Consider the following 20,150-nt stretch of genomic DNA (forward strand, 5'->3'; position numbering starts at 1 on the left):
ATAAAGAGGAGGGATTAACAATCTTTTACCGCTCGTATTCGCATGTACAGCCAATGTCACAGTTACTGCTCAGGTCTGAAGATCACCCATCTACTGCGTTTCATCAGGTAGTCTCAAAACTTTGCAAAGCGATCTCCGAGCCTTGTTCACAACCTGGCTAGTTTTGCCAGGCAATGGTGAAAGGTACGGCTGCATTCAACTTCTGTTACAGGCTCCTTTCAAGCCATCTTAGATGTCAACCATCGAATTAGCCACCGACAATATTGCTTGGCAGTGCAAAGGACTTCATTATTTTGCCTGTAGGCGACACCAACATGAGAGCTTTTCTCTTTTAGTTACTTCATAAACCACATGAGCATAGATGGGCAACTTTCAGCAATTAAATGCTTTAACTGAAAGGTCATTAATATCCAATTTACGTGACACTAGTAAAATTTACAGTGCATTTATTTGTACCAGCCAAAATTTCCATCATTACTTCACTGTGTTTCTCCTCTTAGTTGAGTAGGAATTTCTTCCCTTAGATGAGGAAGAATTTCTTCAGCCAGAGGGCAGTGAATTGGTGGAACTAATTGCCGCAGAAAGCTGCGCCTTTAAGACAGATAGATAGGTTCTTGCTTAGTAAAGCGATCATAGGTTACGGGGGGGAATGCAGGAGATTGGGGATGAGAAATGTATCAACCATGTTCGAATGGTGGAGCAGAATTGATGGGCTGAATGGCCTAATTCTGCTCCTATATCCTATGGTCTTAATAAATCTTGAGCATACAGAATTGCCTTTTTTGTTTATAAATTTAGAGCTGTAAACATGCGGGCTGATGTTTGGCAGTTGGTGAGGATGGGATCGTTGTTATTGTTATGGGGATTGACATATCTGTTGCTGATTATTGCTTATTATTGGTGGGTGTAAATTTGGGTGAAAATGGAGAATAAAAATATATATTTTTTAAAAAATTCATTTTTCCAATTAAGGGGCAATTTAGCATGGTCAGTTCACCTACCCTGCACATCTTTTGGGTTGCGGGGGCAAAACTCATGCAAACACAGGGAGAATGTGCAAACTCCACACGGACAGTGACCCAGAGCCGGGATCAAACCTGGGAGCCGTGAGGCTGCAGTACTACCACTGCGCCCAAGAATTGCCTTCTTGTGTCATTGCTAATGATTGAGCACGGCATTCAAGAAATAAAATTCAAGGTGAAAGGCTCCATAAAGGTACAAATAGGATTTCAACAGGACTATTGCTCTATCAGGATAGAGAGCATCCTGCTTTGAAGCCCTAGAAATATCTCCAAATAATCATGATGTGCTATATGATGGAGTTGTAAGAGTGGCTCAGGAATGGCTGAACTACACTTCATCCAGTACAACAACCAGTTACAACACTTCCTCTTGCCCTGAAGGAGCATATGGTATGTCAACCAAATTATACATGATCAGACAGATCAAGCACAGGGGTACAAAATGTTACAGCTGCATAATACATTTAGGAGAATGAAATTTGATTGTTCTGAAGTCCAAGTATATATCCATATTCTTGGAAGCGTTGGATAGTTTATTTTTTTGTTGGATCTCATTCCTGACAGAGTTGTGAAGGCTGCACAGGTGTGAGAAAAGACAACACACATTATACACAGCACTCCCAAAAATCATTGCAAAATGAAACGCTGATTACTGTGCGCAATTCTCCAATTTTCACCTTACCAAGTGAGGCTCCACTACAGGACCGAATTATTGCAAAATTTACTGTGGCTGGCTGTCTTCCTCTGACACTAGTTCTCACATTTGATTTCAAAGCCAAGCAGCATACTATTACTTTGGGCTATATGGCCCATCAAGTCTGCAGCAACCCTCCAAAAGAGCAATCTACCGAGCCCACCCCCCCCCCCCCACAAATCCCACATTTAAAAATAATAATTTTAGAGTATCCAATTAAGGGGCAATTTAGCATGACCAATCCACCTACCGTGCACATCTTCGGGTTGTGGGGGCAAAACCCACGTAAACACGGGGAGAATGTGCAAACTCCACACAGTGACCCAGAGCCGGGATCAAACATGGGACCTTGGCGCGTGAGGCAGCAATGCTAACCACTGCACCACCGTGCTGCCCTCTACAAATCCCACATTGATAATGGCCAATCCACCTAACCTGCGTGGGAAGAAACCAGAGGAAACCCACAGACACAGGTACGATGTGCAGTCACCCATGGCCAGAATCTAACCCGGGTTCCTCACGCTGCAAGGCAGCAGTACTTACCACTACGTCACCTGTAGTGCTAGTTAACTGATGCATTTCAGTGTCCCTGTGTTCTACAACTGTTCATGATTATTATGTTTTATAAGGCACGGTTCAAAAGCGTGGTCTTGTCTGGTACAAACCAGCTTCACTCTTTGCAGGTCAAGTAATAAAGGCATAGTGGATTGTCTTAAACGTATGTGAACGGTCAAACATTTTTGAAGGTGACAAAACGTTATTAACAGTGTCGATCCGTTGTTGGAACCGGTGCTGTACCAGATCAATTCCTGCGATTATTGCAGATTAGACTAACGGCTCATTGCCCAAGATTAGTTTGCAAATCATCTTCTTACAAAGCTGATCAGGATTGACTGCTGGAAATTAGTTACAATGAGACAGCACAGGGATAGGAAGAACTGTGTTCACTTCAATAATTCCTTTAACAGTCAATACTATTTTCACTGACCTTACCCATTTGCTTCAGAGTACATTATTTCAAGCTCTGTAAAGAAATATAGCTGGTTGCAAAATGTACTATTTTTTAATTAATTTACGGGATGTGGGCATCGCTGGTTCGGCCAACATTTATTGCTCATCCTTGTTGCCCTAATAGTTGATATTATGTCTTCTGAACTGATGAGTACTATTCCAAAAACTAAATTGACAATAATGGGAGAATTACCTGCCCAGCAGCATGCTCAATCCACATGCTAAGTACCGTTTGGTTTTAAGGTTCCGATTATAGAAGGTACAGCCTTTCCTATGAAAGCTGCCTTTTGCTGCAGTGTATTGGAAGCCAGCCCAAATTGCAAAACTCATGGCTTAAAAGTTTTCAAAGAGCCTGTTCTCTTATCTCTTTGCCAATTTGGGTAATGCAGTGCTGTACAAGATGCGGTCTGACATTTTCCTCAAAAGTCCAATTTTTTTGTTCTTTATATGCTGAGCAGTTCAAGTGTTCCAGCCTTAAGAATCTGCTTGATTGCAATAAACAGGTCAGGCCTGGGGTTGAGGTATGGTTTTGGTGCTTCAACTTTTTCTTTACTGCATAGCCAAGCGTAGAATTTTTGCACAAGGGTTCAGATCTTGATCATTTAAATCAAGTGGCTGTAGATTTCTAGTGTGGGTGAAGGACAGAAATTTATGGCGTATTGAGGCTGAGATTTATAGGGTCAATTCGTCATTGCCCGCAGCCTACTTAATGGTTGTGCACATGAAGAACAGAACAATTAATTTCACGATAAAGCAGCCATGGAAATTATAGCTTTTAAATACTGCAATTCAAGTAAAGTTTCAGATAAAGTAACCGGAAGTAACCTCTTTTGTCTCCAAAAATAGACTGCTTTTGAGATATTTTGATCTGATATGGTGCTTTAATCACTGCAAGTAGTTTGTGCAAGCAGGGTGGGTTAGCCAACTTGTATTTTCTTCCTTTCAAGATTGTTTGGAAGTTTACCTGATTGAGTTTTTAAACGTTTATTAAAAATGTGTGGTAACTAAAAGTGAAACCAGCTACATTGATACAGTCTGCAGGAGCTAATTAGCAATATTCATAAAAAGCAACTGACACGATTCAAATTTCAGGTAATACCTTGCATAGAAACATATTTTGCATTGAATGGTAGGTGTAACTGTAACTCTAATGTCTCATCTCTAACAAGCTTCAGTCTGTTCTGCATTTTGTTTTCAATGTGATGCTCAATTAATGTAAAAAGCCAAAATGAAGCTATATAATTTTATTGGAAATCAAAACGGGGACAATAGATCATATAAAGTTTGCTGCAATTTTACATTTATTAACTACAGAACAAAGCACATATTTTACACATCCTAAACATTTTACACATCAAGTCAAATTGCTCTGGTTATTCTGTTAAATGGGCAAAAAAAACCTCAAGACATCTATAATAAGAATATCTGTATAAAAATTGTGAACATGTAAACTGTTTAAGCAGGGAACCCAGTGATAGGTTTCCACCTCGTCCAAGTCATCCATTTTGTTGCATATTTTATTGTTGGTTTGTGGGGGGAGGTAGGGGTGGGGCGGGGAGGGAGAAAGAGAAAATAAAAAGTTACATCAACTCGCAGGCTTCATTTCAGATGGTTAAAATGTTAATTTTTCCACATGACCACTTGTAGTTATTCTAGCTGATTTTTGCCTGGTCCCGATTAACTAATTCAAGTGCTCGAGTTAAAATTTAACAAAAAAAAAACAAAGCAGGATTGTTCCACTGGTTTTCTTCCATTTTGGAATGTCAACCAGACATGCGATTGAACAGAACTGCAAAATTCAGTAACTTAAGCACTGATGCCAGACAAACTCGCAGTTGGAAAGCCTTCCTCTTGGCTCAGCTGAAAACAAGAAGGCGCACAAGAGAAGTTCTTCACAGATGTTTCCACGGTCAAACCAACTTCCTGCATCCAATACCTGAGACAAAAAAAAAATCAATTAAAGGCGAACATACAAAAGACATCCATCTAACATTTCACCTACTTTTGCCAAATCAGCTGGTTATTAATGAAGCCAACATTGAGTATTGCTGAAAAAAAAGGCATGCTATTAAAGCTTTTTAACTTTCACTCATCTGAATAAATGGAATACCACCAAATTTTAGATTATAATCGTATTTAGTTATAAAATATAATTTGTTATACAAGCCATTGTATTTTCTTCATACTTAAAAACTATATTTTGGGTTACTTACCAATCACTGATTGACATCACACAGTAAACTGGTAGCCTCTGGAACTCACTAAAAGCAGACTGCTCCAATGTGTATGCTCCCATGTTTTCAAAGATGACCCAATCACCAACACTTAGTTCAGGGAGGAGACAGTGTTCCACAACTTGATCAAGCCCATCACAGGATGGTCCCCACAGGCTGCTGGCAAACACAGGCTCTCCTGAATTAGGTTTCTAAAGGAAGAAAGGAAATAAATCAAAATGCTTCTCAGCTGCATTCACATAGGGAAAAGCAACCATATAATTATTTATATATTCTCAGATTTCAATTAAGCAGTAATCTGTAAAAGTATTATTTTTAGTTTTCTGAAAAACTGAGATGATGGCTGGTGTTAATTTTCCAATCCCCAAAGCATGATAACTTGCCTAAGGAATAAAACACAACTTCTGGAGGTTTTAACGTAGTAACAACTGACCCCATTATCAGTTCAGGTTCTGTTAGGTTGACATGCGAAAATAACACTTCCCCTTGATGCAAATACTCAACTACACTAAACAAATTCTGAACTTAGAGTTTCTTTCCCTAAAGCTTGTCATACAATAATAATCTTACCTTGTGAAGAATTGGAATGGCATTCACATTTCCATACAAATTGTTTGCAAAGGAGCCATAAACACCATCACTTATGTAATATACGAAGAATGGTTCACCATTCACGGAGGACACGACCACTGTAAGTGATAAGGGAATCATTACTTGTTAGAATTCAGTTGCTGTTAATTCCGGTTTATAAAGTCCTGCAGCACAGAAGATGGCCATTCAGCCCATCTTGCTTGTTCCGGCTCTTTTGAAAGAGCTGTCTAATTGGTTCCACCTCACAATCCTAGAAATATCATCCCACGCTTTAATTTATACTACGTGTGATGCCTTTGCAGCAGGGATGCCCCTCATCAGCATTGGGCTGTTTATAATAGTCAGCTTGCTTTCAGAGAATAAGCATTAAATAGAATTTAGTAAAATTAGAATTATAAAAATGTTCAGTGGATTGAAAATGTATGGATTGACAAATTCAGCCCAGACTCATGGAATGGAATGACAGTCTGTCAAGCAATTGAAGAATTTTATGGAAGATTAACGTTAAAGGTAAGGCTAGAAAAACTCACCAGCCTTGAAATGTACCAGAAACTTTAAAGATATGCAAGATATTACATGGGGCAAAAATAGGTTAATCCCAGGGATATCCGTAAATGATATGACAATAGGAGAATTCTAGAAGGAGGCCAGGAATTATGGTTCCCGGAGTGCTTAATTGGATTGCCTTCAAGAAATAAATTGTAGGTTTACTTGCAAAGATCAAATGAGCAAAATGGCCACCGTCAGCAGCCAATCCAGTTCCAAATGAGTCAAACATCCATGGAATAAACCACCATATAACGTAGCACTTTCATTCACAGAAACCACAATATATATGTAGGGTAGAGATGAGGGCAATGGAACCGAACCAAGGGTTATTCCTTTAAGGTTGATAATAAAGTACATTACTGGGCAAGAATACAAAGGATTCTACTTGTTACATCTGATCTAGAAAATTATTTACGTCATCAGTTCAAAGTGGAAGGAGAGATATAATTTTATTTTACAACTATAAGGAACCAAAGGCACTTCAAACTAAACAAAAACTTTGCCGTGGACACAATTATTGGGCTATCAATATAAATATCCTATAAATAGCCATCACATGAACATCAAGAGCATAATATTCAACCAATAGTGAAAGTCAATGTGAATATTTGGAATTACCTTCGGACTGATCCTGTGAATCTCTTGCAACAGCTTTTTTAGCTACAATGTTAACTGCAAGAGTGAATGCAGAATTCACATAGTAGCTACCAGGTTCAGCAATGATTTTAATGCCGCTTTCAGAAGGGAAGTAAATGTCAAGCAGTGGATTAATGGTATCACAAACCTAGAATGGAAGAGAAATTAATTACTAAAATACCAATCACATTCATATATTTGTATCACATAGAAAGCAACACTTTTTAAACTTGTAAAATAGAAGTGTACCTGGAACGGGTAGCCCAATGGGTGGCAGGGCGGCACAGTGGTTAGCACTGCTGCCTCAGTGGCAGGGACCCAGGTTTGATTCTGACCTTGGGTAACTGCCTGTGTGGAGTTTGCACATCCTCTCCATGTCTGCATGGGTTTCCTCCGGCTGCTCTGGTTTCCTCCTACAGTCCTAAAATGTGCAGGTTAAGTGGATTGGCCATGCTAAATTGTCCCTTAGTTTCCAAAAGGGTAGATGGGGTTACTGGGATAGGGTGGGGGGAGTGGGCCCAGGTGGGGTGCTCTTACGGAGAGTCGGTGCAGACTCCATGGGTCAAATGGCCTCCTTCTGCACTGTAGTAATTCTATTCTAATTTAAGAACAAACTCCTTCTGCACTTCAGTGATTCTATTCTAAATTAAGAACAAACTCACCATTATCCGCATGTAGTGAAAACAATAGGAGTGATTTCAAATATGGTCAGGTTATTTTGTTAGTAGCTTATGAATCTTTCCTATTGAGAAATCATAAACCTCCAGATGAACATTTGGTGGGAAGACATGGAGAAGAGACAACCTATTGCCAGACCTTTGCCAATGAAACTCTACAACCATCCATTAAGTATGCAACAGCAGCTCCGAGTGCATTCTCTCCTGTGTTTACCACTTTATCACAAAAGTAGAGATTCACATCATTGGGCAATTCCCCACGTCCTTATTATTCTTTGATGTGATACATTGAATATTTTACTCTCTACTTGATATAAATTAGAACAAAGCATCTTCCGTACCTTTTCAAGCTGTAATTCCCCATCTGTTCCAGAAAATCCAGCTCCAATGTCAAGCAGATTCATGTTGAAACCAAACTCTGCCTGTAACAGAACAGCAGAAATCAGGAATTTTGTTGCTTTGAAACATTACCTTGCATTTTCCTGTAAAATGGCATACACGGAGGAACCATCACCAAGTTAAAAATGGTGAAAAAAAGGCGTTGAACAAATCTTTTGTCACAATAAAAACTGAAAGGTATGTTTTAACATGGGTTGTTTAGGAGTCATTTACATCATCATGAATTGATTTGGCTCAAGTTGTGACGAACAGGAGTGAAACTTATCAAAACAAATGCTTAGTTGCTAAAAGCAGAGATCCCAACACATGGCAAGATATGCCTGCTATTTTACTTAATATGAGCAATGTAATAACTGACAGGTACTTTAATATCAGATGATCCATTAATGCACAACTGACAATTGCTAAATTCAATAAACCCACAGGAATCCATTTGAGAGCAGCACCCTCTATTGGATAATTTATGTATTCTGATGCAAACAAATTCTAGTTTCAGTGTTATTACAATAAATCACATGATTTCATTTAACCACCAAGATACTTACAGCCATATCAAAGACACATCGAGCATCTGCCAAAGCATGTAAATATGCCTCCATATTACTGTTTGAGCTTGGAATATGAAACCTGGGAAAGAGGTTTACAAAAAAAAGGTTAAATACTAATATTAGAGATAATCATAGAGTAGCCAATAAGATTTTGCAAGCAAACCTTTACTATACTTAAATCATATCCATATCTTATAATGTATTCACAGAATTACAACTTAGTTTTCTCATTCATCAGCTTACACATTGGTAAAACTTACCATGAAATTCAACATAATTTATTAATCTTCAATAATTGTGGTTAATCCCATTGTAAAAACATCTACAGTCAGCTAATTTGATTGGCAGACTGCAGGTACAATTTAGCTATTTTGGAATCACGTGGCAAAGAGGACAAAATTAGAGCCATGTGCCAGGCGGATAAAGCAAATATTGACACCTAATGTTTAATATTTGCAGCAATTCCCTCCAGTAATTACGTTTTTAAAAAGAAATTTAGAGTACCCAATTATTTTTCTTCCAATTAAGAGGCAATTTATCATGGCCAATCCATCTACCCTGCACATCTTTGGGTGTGGGGATGAGACCCACGCAGAGACGGGGATAATGTGCAAACTCCACACGGACAATGACCCGGGGCTGTGATCGAACTAGGGTCCTCGGCGCAGTGAGACAGCAGTGCTAGCCACTGTGCCACCTCTCCAATAATTAAGCGATTAGAACAGACACACTATAACTGTCATTGCTAGTAACAAGGTACCGAAATCCCAGAGCATAAGCCATCTACATAAAAATTATATTGGTATTCAGCAATGTTCCTCTAATTTATATTGGAGTGTTGGGCAATTTCTTTAATTGTGTGGCCCCTTTATTTTTTTGATACTGCCTCACAAGCACAGTTAATTTAAAGATGCTAACTTGTACATAACCTGCACAAGAATTTTTGGGTTGCTGTGGGACTGTGCAACTTTGAAACCGTATCCCTTGATACCAAATATTATGTAAGCAAGCCTCTAGAATCGACAAAACCTTACAGCGTACCATTTTAACATGGGTGTGCTAATGTGACAGCTACGATTAATTGTTAGATAAGTTATTAATGTTGATTGGGAGCTATGTTTACAGGTCCCTTATTTTTCTAGTCTATGAACAGTGAAGTTTGGATTTTCTGCAATGGTTCAACTGCTACAACTTTAGACTGTGGTGTACGAGACTCTATACAAACAACCGGAGCAATTATTCAAGCTCTGAATGTCCTTTTCATGATTCTAACTTCCCGTACCATACTAGGTTCCATAACCGTTTCCGTCTTCAGCACATTGTGGAATGGGGGTCAATGCAAAGAGAAAGGCACTCTGAATTAAAAACGACTTTCTGTATGTTGTCTATGTGTTTTGAAGCTATATTTACACAAACAAGTGGGAATTATTCAGAGCAATGGAAATTAGAGGGCGATATAACGGGAAGTGTTAAAAATGTGGATGGATTTTAAGAGTAAATAAGGAGAAACTGTTTTCGCTGATGGGCAAGCCAGTAACCGGAGGACACAAATAAGGGAGACAAAAAGTAGGTTTAAATAGGGAATTTAAGTACTTACGTTTATGCCAGTGAAGTGCCGGAGGTTCAGTGCTGGGGCTCAGCTAGTTGCAATTTAAAGATTTATACAAAGAGACAGAGTAATATCAGAGTTCCCTGACACTATAAAGCTAGGTAGAAATGTAAGCTGTGAGGAATAGAGATTGCAAGGAGATACAGACAGATTAAGTAACTAGCAAACAAGATGGCAGATGGAGATAATGTGGGGAAGTGTGAGGCTATTCACTTTGGTTGCAGGAAGAGTAAAGCAGATTTTTAAAAAATAAAGTACAAATATACAAAAATGTTGCTATTCTGGGGGATTTGAGGAACAAAGTTAGAATGCAGGTATAGGAAGTAATTAGGAAGAGAGATGGCAAGTAGGCATTATTGCAAGAGTACAGGAATATAATGTTTAGCTACAATTGTACAAGGCTTTGGTTACACTACACCTAGAACACGGTGTGCTGTTTTGCTCTTCATATTTAAGGAAGAATATATTTGCATTGGAGACAGGACAAAGGTTCACTAGATTGGTCCTTGGAATGACAAACTTGTCCTATAAGAGGCTGAGTAAGTTGGGCCAATAGTCTCTGGAAATTATAGGAATGAGAGGTGATCTCAAAGAGACATCTATATGAATTGGCTTATTATGGTAGATATGGAGGGGTTGTCTCTTGGCTGGGAAATCAAGAACATTGAGCGCAGTCTCAGGATAAGGGGATGAGATTAGGAGAAAATAATTTGTTCGCTCAAAGTGTTGTGGATCTTTGGAAATCTCTTCTCTAAAGAGTTATGGTGGATGCTCCATCATTTAATATATTTAAGACTAGGAAAGCCGGCTTTTTGGTCTCCCAAGGAATTGAGGGATATTGGAAGTGGGCAGGAAAGTGATGTTGAAGCCCAAGATCATTGAATGGGGAAACAGATTCAACAGACAAATTGTCTACTCATACCTATCGGATTCTTGGAGTAAGGCAACAGGCAAAAGACCAATGGGGAGATGAGGATTTTATCTTATGATTGAAAATGTACTGGTGGTGAAAGCAGCCTCAGCAGTAATTTTCAAACAGGAATTGGATACATAAAAGGAAAAGTAATTGCAGAATTATTGGCAAAGAGCAGAGGAGTGAGACTAATTGTATAGCTCTTTCAAAGAGTCAGTTTAGGCATTATATGCTGAATGGCCTTCTTTTGGACTGTAAAAGTCTATTATCTCTAAAAATAGACCACAAAAAACTAAAATATATAAATAATTGCTTTAATATGGACTCAAGTGGCAAAGGATTCCAATGTAAAATTCCAAACAAAATGTTACTAGCTAGTTGAATCACTCGAACAATTTAGTTACCTTTAGGGACCATTTCTAAAGTTGTTTTTTTTCCTCCGAACAGCATGTGCAATCAAGTTACCCAAAGTTCATGCCCAATTGATTGCACATTAGTGCTGGCATAATCTTCCACCCTGGATTTTATACTACTTATATGGAGGGCACACTTGTCACAAAACTTTTAGGTTTTAAAGAATACAATTATATGGCATTTGACAACATTATTAATGTGTAATTAATTCTCTAATGGTCAGATAATTAAGTGCAACTATCTCAACAAATGCCCATCCACCCAATAAATTATATTGTGGAAAAACACAAGTAAAGTGCATCTCATTTAATATATACGCAAAAGACAACTTTCTAACACAAGACAAAAGATTTAAATTAGACCAAAGTTCCAGCAATTTGTCTATAGAAATCTCCACTATTACATTTTTAGAACAGAACTGCACAGAAAACGAAGTTTAAATTACATGTTTTCTGTGGACCATAAGAAGCAAAACTGAGTGTTCTAAATAATTATGATATAACGTGGAATCTATGCTTTCTCCACACACTTTAGCCTTTTTCTATTTAGCCAAAATGTGGTCATATACCAAATCAGTGATACTGGTTCTTCATTTTCTATTCTCAAACTAGAACCCGAGCAGTTTTTTTTAAAGTGTGCCAAGGAGAACACCATTTCCATTTGTGTGGGCAATCATTTGGCTTCCACTCTGTATTTTCCAATCTCAAGCTACATTACTTCTGAGTGAAGTCATGGTCATAAGACCAAGTTTTCTGTTTTCAACAGCAGGGTATCCAATCTTTTATAGAAAGACTAGTGTGGGTAGACAATAGTACAATGTCCTTTACATAGAAATACAAGAATTTCTTCCGCAGAAAAGTAAATCCCAACAGGGGGAGCTGCATAAACACAAAACAAAAATGCCTGAACACAAAAGCCAACCCACATACACAGGAGATCCCAATGTTTACAAATTCAGATTCCCCAGTCCTGTGAAACAAATAAATTTGGAAGCTTCAAGCCTTTTCACGTTACTGGAAAAAGCAGTTTGTGATCAATTGGTGAGCAACCTTTCTCATCCCCCAGGATCAGGAGTTACTTTGGAGCAGAGAACAGAAAAAGAGCCTCAAAACAATTCAACAGGAGCCTAGAGTCACCACTTGTACATCCCTTCTCTAACAAATTTCTCAGATTTGAATTGCCCAAAAGTGCACTGGATACTTAATGTTCGGTGGTGGTGGTAGGGGGTGGGGAACCACCTGGAATCTGTATCTCAGCTAAATGCTAAAATTGCACCAATGGGCAACTTGCACGATTATAAAAGTCAATCATGCATTTCTGTTCCAATTTGTAATGGTACTTTCAATAAGTCGCTTTCAATACGGAAACATATCACATTTGCTAGTTTCATGGCATTCCATCCAAATTTGATATTATTGAATGAGAAAAATAATGATGCTGCTCACCTGACACCAACCACCTGAACCCCTAGTTCTTTTGCAGATTCCAACAGATGTTTGCAGTCCTTCAAAGTAGCTCCAAACTTCAGACTCATCTCATTTTCTTCACATGAATCAGCAGTTGCAATGTCTACCAAGAGCCTAAAAGAGGAAGATGATTGGGGCACAGTTGGTTTACATCATCATCACATGTGCAGCTTGAAGACCGTCAGTAGCAGCATGAAGATTATGGTGGCAGAAGCTCCCACTTCCAAGCTCGGAATGTGAACCTAAATAAAAAGAAAATCCTGCACAGGAGAGAAAACTGGTGATTAGGGCCTAGATGTGTAGCTACATATGTTGTAAAGGACATGAGGGGGAGAAAAATGCAGCAAACCAAGACTCAATTGTTTCATCAATAGAGTTGACTAGGTGCTGTAACAAAAGACCATTTAATAACACTGGCACATTTAAGTCATTCAGTTAGACACAATTATTTCAGTAAAAAAAATGTATGCAGAGGACAACTGTTTCTGGCGACCAAGACAAACACTTTCTTGTTAATACTGTAACATTTTTGCTGACCTAATTACTCCCCCTCTCTTCCCCCCCAACCGCCCCCCCCCCCCCCCCCCCCCCCCAACACTTAAAACCTCCTCCTGCTGATCTCAGCTGAAATGTCACAAGTCATCTAGTTCAGTTTTGGCAGGGCAGGGAATGTTCCACCACTCCTAACAACTACCTACACAGCTGGTGGAAAGTGAGATTTTTATGAATACCTAATGTGGACATGACTGAAGTCTCCGGATTTCCCACCGATGGCAGAACAGCATGCCAATGGAGATTGCACAGGTTCCGCATGCAGAATGGGTGTTAATAAGACCTCCAGTACCTCACTTCTAGAACTGTATCTCAGCACAAGGAATACCTTCAGGAGAGGAAAGCAAGTTGTTTCTTTTTTACTTTAATTGTACGCACTTCGAAAGTTTCAGCAAAAATATAACGTCCAACAGAAAATTTGACAGATCACTTCTCACCCATGATGGTTTGTGCTGGCTCTGGAAGTATAATTATTTTACAATATTACAATGCACATTAGGTTTTCAGTATTACCTAGCAACTCACTATCCAATTCTGAAACATTTATCTGCCACGAACAGGCCACAGTTACAAATAGTTTTACTAAGAAGTGTCAAGGACATCCAGTGAAACTACAGAACTTCACAGCACAGCCAGTTTTGGGTATCAAAGCAGACAGAGTAGCATTAATATGATTAACTTCAATCTCCAGGAGTGCAATCAAAGGGGTGCAATCAAAATACTCAAAAAAACCCTAAAATGTCAGAAAATCAGATTCCTGCTCCCCTGGCTTCATATTCAGGTGGCAAAAGTACTTTTGTCTACCTTTTTGATGACAGCCACCAGTGATCCGTTAAGGATTGATGGTTAGGCCGCTTTCACTGGACAAAACTGAGCCTGGTGTATTCTGATCAGCTTCCTAAAGGACCTGAAATTAACATTCAGCTCTCTCATGCAATGGGCTGCACTCTAGTTTCAAGCACGTGATTCTGGGGTGCTCCAACCAATTTGGAATAGAGCGCTCTTCTGGCACAGAAGAACACAAGCAAGCTGCAGTGGCACTTTCAATGTCAATTTCTGCCGGAAAAACAAGCAAATTAAATCCAATTTCTGAGCCACAGACTTTTTTCTTCCTTTAATTCCTTTGCATGCACCCCCCCCCCCCCCCCCCCCCCCCACCTAAAGAATGCAGCAATAGTATTAAAGATTTAAGCATGTCTGTGGCTAACATAGCATTTTAGGCATATGCCCAGTTGCAAATGTAATTTCAAACGTTTCCCATTGGTGGTCATGCAATAGAACTTGGTCGTCAGCAAAGCATGGAATTTTCGCCACTGTTATTATTTCTAGAGAAGACGTGATTCTTGTGACAACAAAGTTAGAGAACAAAATTGCAGAAGATTGTAAAAATAAAATGTTAAAAAAGTACTTTTTTAAAAAACTAAATCATATCTGGAATGTTGTGACAAACTGTAGTTTTTAAATGGCATTAAAACAAACACTATTTTGGATTTTCTTTTAATTTAAGCAGCTGTTTTAAATGATCAACTAGGAGTACACAGGTCTTCATTAAAAATACAGAATTTATGGGAAGGTGAATTAACAAAGTATTACAGGGGCATACCACATACATGATACCAATGGTAATTTAATTGGAAAAGGTGTGCTCAAACTATAATGGTTCCCATTCTTTTAATTTAGCAATACTTCACATTTCATGATTGATTACCCATCCAATAAGAAACACCCAAAAATGGATGTAACCCCTGCTCAGTACAAAGCTTGCACCAGGGGTTTCCTGGAGTGTATGTTTTTGTGAGGGTCAAATCATCTTTGAAAATTGTGATTTAATAGTAAAATATTTACAATATTTTCTTCATTTGGATTATTTTCATAATGAACAGCTAACATCCAAATACTGAACACAAAGACCAGCCTGTCCAACTGTATAATCTCAACAACAGAATCTAGACTCTACAACACAGATAATGGCTACTTACTGGCACCCAAGCTATTGTATCAATTCAATAAAGGCTTATAGTAACAAGAAAAGTGATAAACAGCAAGACTGTGCTAAGATTCAAATGGTGACTTTGTTTTCTGTTTGTCTGTGGTTTCAGAGAAGTTGTGAACCGAGGTACATGCCATCTTTTGAAAAAAATTGCAGGTTCAACAGGCCAATCTCTATTTTCAGCACTCTATTTAACCCAGTGGTTTGGGTGAGCTGGGGATATCAGGAAAAAAAATTGATCTCAATCTGAAGGATAAGCTTTTACAAAGAGTCATCAGACTCTAAACATTAGATCTTTTCTCTCCCTACAGATGCTGCCAGACTTGCTGAGATTTTCCAGCATTTTCTCTTTCGTTTCAGATTCCAGCATCCGCAGTAATTTGCTGTTATTTATTGTCATTTGAGGGATGAACATCCTTTCATCTTTGCATTTCTGTTGGATAAAAATTCTTATGGTATACATAATAAAACGTTCATAAAAGCAGATCATGCACTGCACCAGCAACTTTTTATTTGTATAATGCCTTAAACACACAGTGACATGTCCCAAGGGGCTTCATGAGAACATTAGACAAAACGTGACACTGAGCCACAAAGGAGATGGTGGGACAGTTGAGAAAAAGCTTGGACAAATGATAGGCTTTAAGGAATGTCATAAAGGAGGATGAGCAGAGAAATAGATAGTATTTAAAGAATGAATATCACTGACCAAGAAAATGTTTGCAATTTATTTTAAGCTCTACGATTCACATAAAGTTTAGTGTGGGTGACCATTTGGCCCATTGAGTCTGCACTGGCTCTCTGAAAGAGCATCCTACTTAGCCCCACCACCCTGCCTTATCCCTGTGACCTTGCACATTATTTCTTTTCAGATAACAATCCAATTCAGTTTTTTTAAACCTCAACCTGCCTCCAACATCCTCACAGTAAGCTAGTTCCGGACTCCAACCACCCTTTGGGTGGGTGAAAAAATGTTTCCTCACATCACTTCAACTCCTTTTGCCAATTATTTTGAATTTGTACCCTCCAGTTCCTTCTGCTCTCCCGAGTGGGAATCTTTCTCACGATTTACCCTGTTCATGCCCCTCAGGATCATGAATACCTCTATCAAGTCCCTTCTCAGCCGTCTTTCCCCCCCGCCCCCAAGGAAAACAGACCCAATTTCTCCAATCTATCCTCTTGGCTATAGTTTTTTACCCCTGGAATCATTCAGGGGAATTTCCTCTGTACTCTCTCCACATCATTCTTTAAGTATGTACTTCAGATAAGGTCTAATTAACATCTTCTAAAAATTAAACATGGCCTCTTTACTATTGTACTCAATGCCCCTTTTAATAAAGCCTCAGATACTATAAGCTTTATTAACTGCTCTCTCAACATGCCCTGTAATCTTCAATGACTTATGTACACACACACCAAAGACCCTCTGTTCCTGCACCTCCTTTGGAGCTTCTGCCTTTATTTTATATTGTCTCTCCATATTCCCCCTACCAAAATGAATGACTTAACGATTCTCTGCATTGAACTTCATCTGCTACTTATCTGCCCAATAAATCCACCAACATGTCTATGTTCTTCTGAAGTTCAAGACTATCTTCATTACAGTTGACTAAGTTTCCAATTAGGATCATCTGCAAATTTTTCAATCATGGCCTTAACACCACATCCTAAGTCATTAATACAGATCAGGGAAAGCAAGAGTCCCAACACTTAACACTACAAACCTTCCTCCAATCTAAATACAACCATTTATCACTATTGTTTCCTGTTACTCAGAAGTTTCTTAAATGCCAACTTTCTCTTTTATCCCATGAGCTAGAATTTGCTCAAGTCTGTTGTGTGGGACTGTATCAAACGCCTTTTGAAAATCTATATACGCATCAACAGTGTTGCCCTTATCAACCCGCATGCTCCTCCTCAAAAAACTCCAGCAAGTTAAACATGATTTTCCCTTAATGAATCCATGCTGCTTTCCTTAATTATCCTGCATTTGTCTAAGCGACCATTGAATATAGTTTTCTATCACTGAAGTCAATCCAACTGGTCTGTAGTGGTCAAGTTTTATCCTTGCACTCCTTTTTGAACAAGGGTACACCATCCACAATTCTCCAGTCCTCTGGCAGCACCAGTGTAAAGGAAGACTGGAAGATTATCACTAATATCTCTGCAATTTCCACTTAAAATTCCCTTCATACTTTTTGATCCATCTCACCCACTCCTGGTACCATATCTCTTTGAGAGCTTTGCAGCAGCACAATTGCGCAGTGGTTAGCACTGCTCCCTCAGCACCGAGGACCCACGTTTGATCCCGGCCTCAGATCACTGTCCGTGTGGAGCTTGCACATTCGACACACGTCTGTGTGGGTTTCACCCACACAACCCAAAGATGTGCAGGGTCGGTGGATTGGCCATGCTAAATTGCCCCTTAATTGGAAAAATGAATCGAGTACTCTAAATTTAAAAAAGTAGGTTTACATTAACACTGCCGTGTATTCAGAAGAATTTCTCATTCGACATGTGGATGGCCCGAATAGAGAGAGGTGGCAAAACATAACCTCCTCTTGGTGAATAAGGAAGGGCAGGTGACGGAAGTGTTCGTGAGGGATCACTTTGGGACCAGTGACCATAATTCCATTAGTTTTAAGATAGCGATGGAGAATGATAGTTCTGGCCCAAAAGTTAAAATTCTAAATTGGGGCAAGACCAAAGTTAATTGAGGGTGCCTAATTGCAGGCAAGGGGACAGCTGGTAAGTGGGAGTCTATCAAAAGGGTGTTAACTAAGGTTCAGGGTGAGTACGTTCTTCTTAAGAGTGAAGGGTAAGGCTGGTATGACACGGGATATTGAGGCCATGGTCAAAAGGAAGGAGGCGGCATATGACATGAAGTGGCAGTTGGGATCAAGTGGATCCCTTGAAGACTACAGGGCTTGTTGGAGTAGAGTTAAGAGAGAAATCAGGTGGGCAAAAAGGAGACAGGAGATTGTCTTGGCAGATAAGGCAAAGGAACTACAGACCGGTTAGCCTTACTTCTGTAGTGGGTAAATTGCTAGAAGTATTCTGAGGGATAGTATCTCCAGGCATTTAGACAGGCAAGGGATAATTTAGGAAAAGTCAGCATGGTTTTGCAAGGGGAAAGTCATGTCTCACCAATTTGATTGAGTTTTTTTGAAGGGATAACGAAGAAGGTAGATCAGGGCAGTGCAGTCAACGTCGTCTACATGGACTTTAGCAAGGCCTTTGACAATGTACTGCATGGTAGGCTGTTGCAAAGGGTTAAATCTCGTGGAATCCAGGAGGCCTGTGACCAGCGGTGTGCCTTAGGGATTGGTGCTGGGCCCACTGTCATTTGTATTAATGATTTGGATGAGAATGCAGGAGGCATGGTTAGTAAGTTTGCAGGTGATTGGCGGCATAGTGGATAGTGAAGAAAGTTATACAAGATTGCAACAGGATCTTGACCAATTGGGCCAGTGAATGGCAGATGGAGTTTAGTTTGGATAAATGAGAGGTGATACATTTTGGTAGATCTAATCAGGGCAGGACCTACTCAGTTAATGGTAGGGAGTTGGAGAGAGTTACAGAACAAAGAGATCCAGGGGTACAGGTTCATAGCTGCTTGAATATGGAGTCGCAAGTGGACAGGGTGGTGAAGAAGGCATTCTGCATGCCAGATTTTATTGCTCAGAATATTGAATGCAGGATTCGGGGCTTCTTGTTGAAGTTGTACAAGACATTGGTAAGGCCACACAAGGAATCATAGAATTTACAGTGCAGAAGGAGGCCATTAGGCCCATCGAGTCTGCACAGGCCCTTGGAAAGAGCACCCTACTTAAGACCACACCTCCACCCTATCCCATAACCCACCTAACCTTTTTGGATACCAAGGACAATTTAGCATGGCCAATGCACCTAGCTTGGACTGTGGGAGGAAACCAGAGAACCCAGAAGAAACCCACGCAGGCATGGAGAAAACGTGCAGACTTTGCACAGACAGTTACCCAAGTCGGGAATCAAACCTGGGACCCTGGAGCTGTGAAGCAACTGTGCTAACCACTGTGAATACGGTGTTCAGTTCTGGTCACCCTATTATAGGAAGAATATTGTTAAACTAGAAAGAGTGCAGAAGAGATTTGCGAGGGGATTTTCACAATAACTTAATTGCAGTGTTAATGTAAGCCTATTTGTGACAATAAAGATTATAATTAGATTATCCCTTAACATTAATGGAAATGCAAGGCTAGCGATGCAAACTGTCCCTATAACTTAACCCCTTTATAATTTTGATGAATCTGTGCTGCATCCCTTCCAAGGTCAGCACATCTTTCCTGACATGCGGTGTCCAGAACAGAGTCTGCACATTATCCGTGTCTGCGTGGGTTTCCTCCAGTTTCCTCCCACAAGTCCCGAAAGACATGCTTGTTAAGCAAATTGGACATTCTGAATTCTCCGTGTGCCCGAACAAGCGCCAGAATGTGGTGACTCGGGGATTTTCACAGTAACTTCATTACAGTATTAATGTAAGCCTACCTGTGACAATAAAGATTATTATTTATTTGTCCCACCATATCTCTTCAAAAGAATCATAGAATTTACAGTGCAGAAGGAGGCCATTCGGCCCATCGAGTCGGCACCAGCTCTTAGAAAGAGCACCCTGCTTAAGACCACACCTCCACTCTATCCCCATAATCCACCTAATCTTTTTAGACACCAAGGACAATTTACCTAACCTGCACATCTTTGGATTGTGGGAGGAATCCAGAGCACATGGAGGAAACCCACACAGACACGGGGAGAATGTGCAAACTCCCACACAGGCAGTGACCCAAGCTAGGAATCGAACTTGGG

The 20,150-nt window shown here is 39.6% G+C and overlaps 1 protein-coding gene across 3 annotated transcripts in view; it reads right to left on the bottom strand.

Annotated features, from left to right (window-relative positions):
• Positions 1-3,956: 3,956 nt before the first annotated feature.
• The window catches only part of LOC119972777 (antizyme inhibitor 1-like), a 58,705-nt gene continuing 42,511 nt past the window's right edge, over positions 3,957-20,150 (bottom strand). For all 3 annotated transcript variants that reach the window (XM_038810135.1, XM_038810137.1, XM_038810136.1), the window contains 7 exons: positions 12,743-12,877; positions 8,359-8,440; positions 7,756-7,836; positions 6,720-6,885; positions 5,532-5,650; positions 4,941-5,152; positions 3,957-4,663 (listed from right to left, as the gene is read on the bottom strand). In XM_038810135.1, the coding sequence (XP_038666063.1) occupies positions 4,534-4,663; positions 4,941-5,152; positions 5,532-5,650; positions 6,720-6,885; positions 7,756-7,836; positions 8,359-8,440; positions 12,743-12,877 (925 nt within the window). In that variant the 3' untranslated portion in view covers positions 3,957-4,533. The remainder of the gene's footprint in view (positions 4,664-4,940; positions 5,153-5,531; positions 5,651-6,719; positions 6,886-7,755; positions 7,837-8,358; positions 8,441-12,742; positions 12,878-20,150) is intronic.

Source organism: Scyliorhinus canicula, chromosome 10 (assembly GCF_902713615.1).
Source record: "Scyliorhinus canicula chromosome 10, sScyCan1.1, whole genome shotgun sequence".
NCBI lineage: Eukaryota > Metazoa > Chordata > Chondrichthyes > Carcharhiniformes > Scyliorhinidae > Scyliorhinus > Scyliorhinus canicula.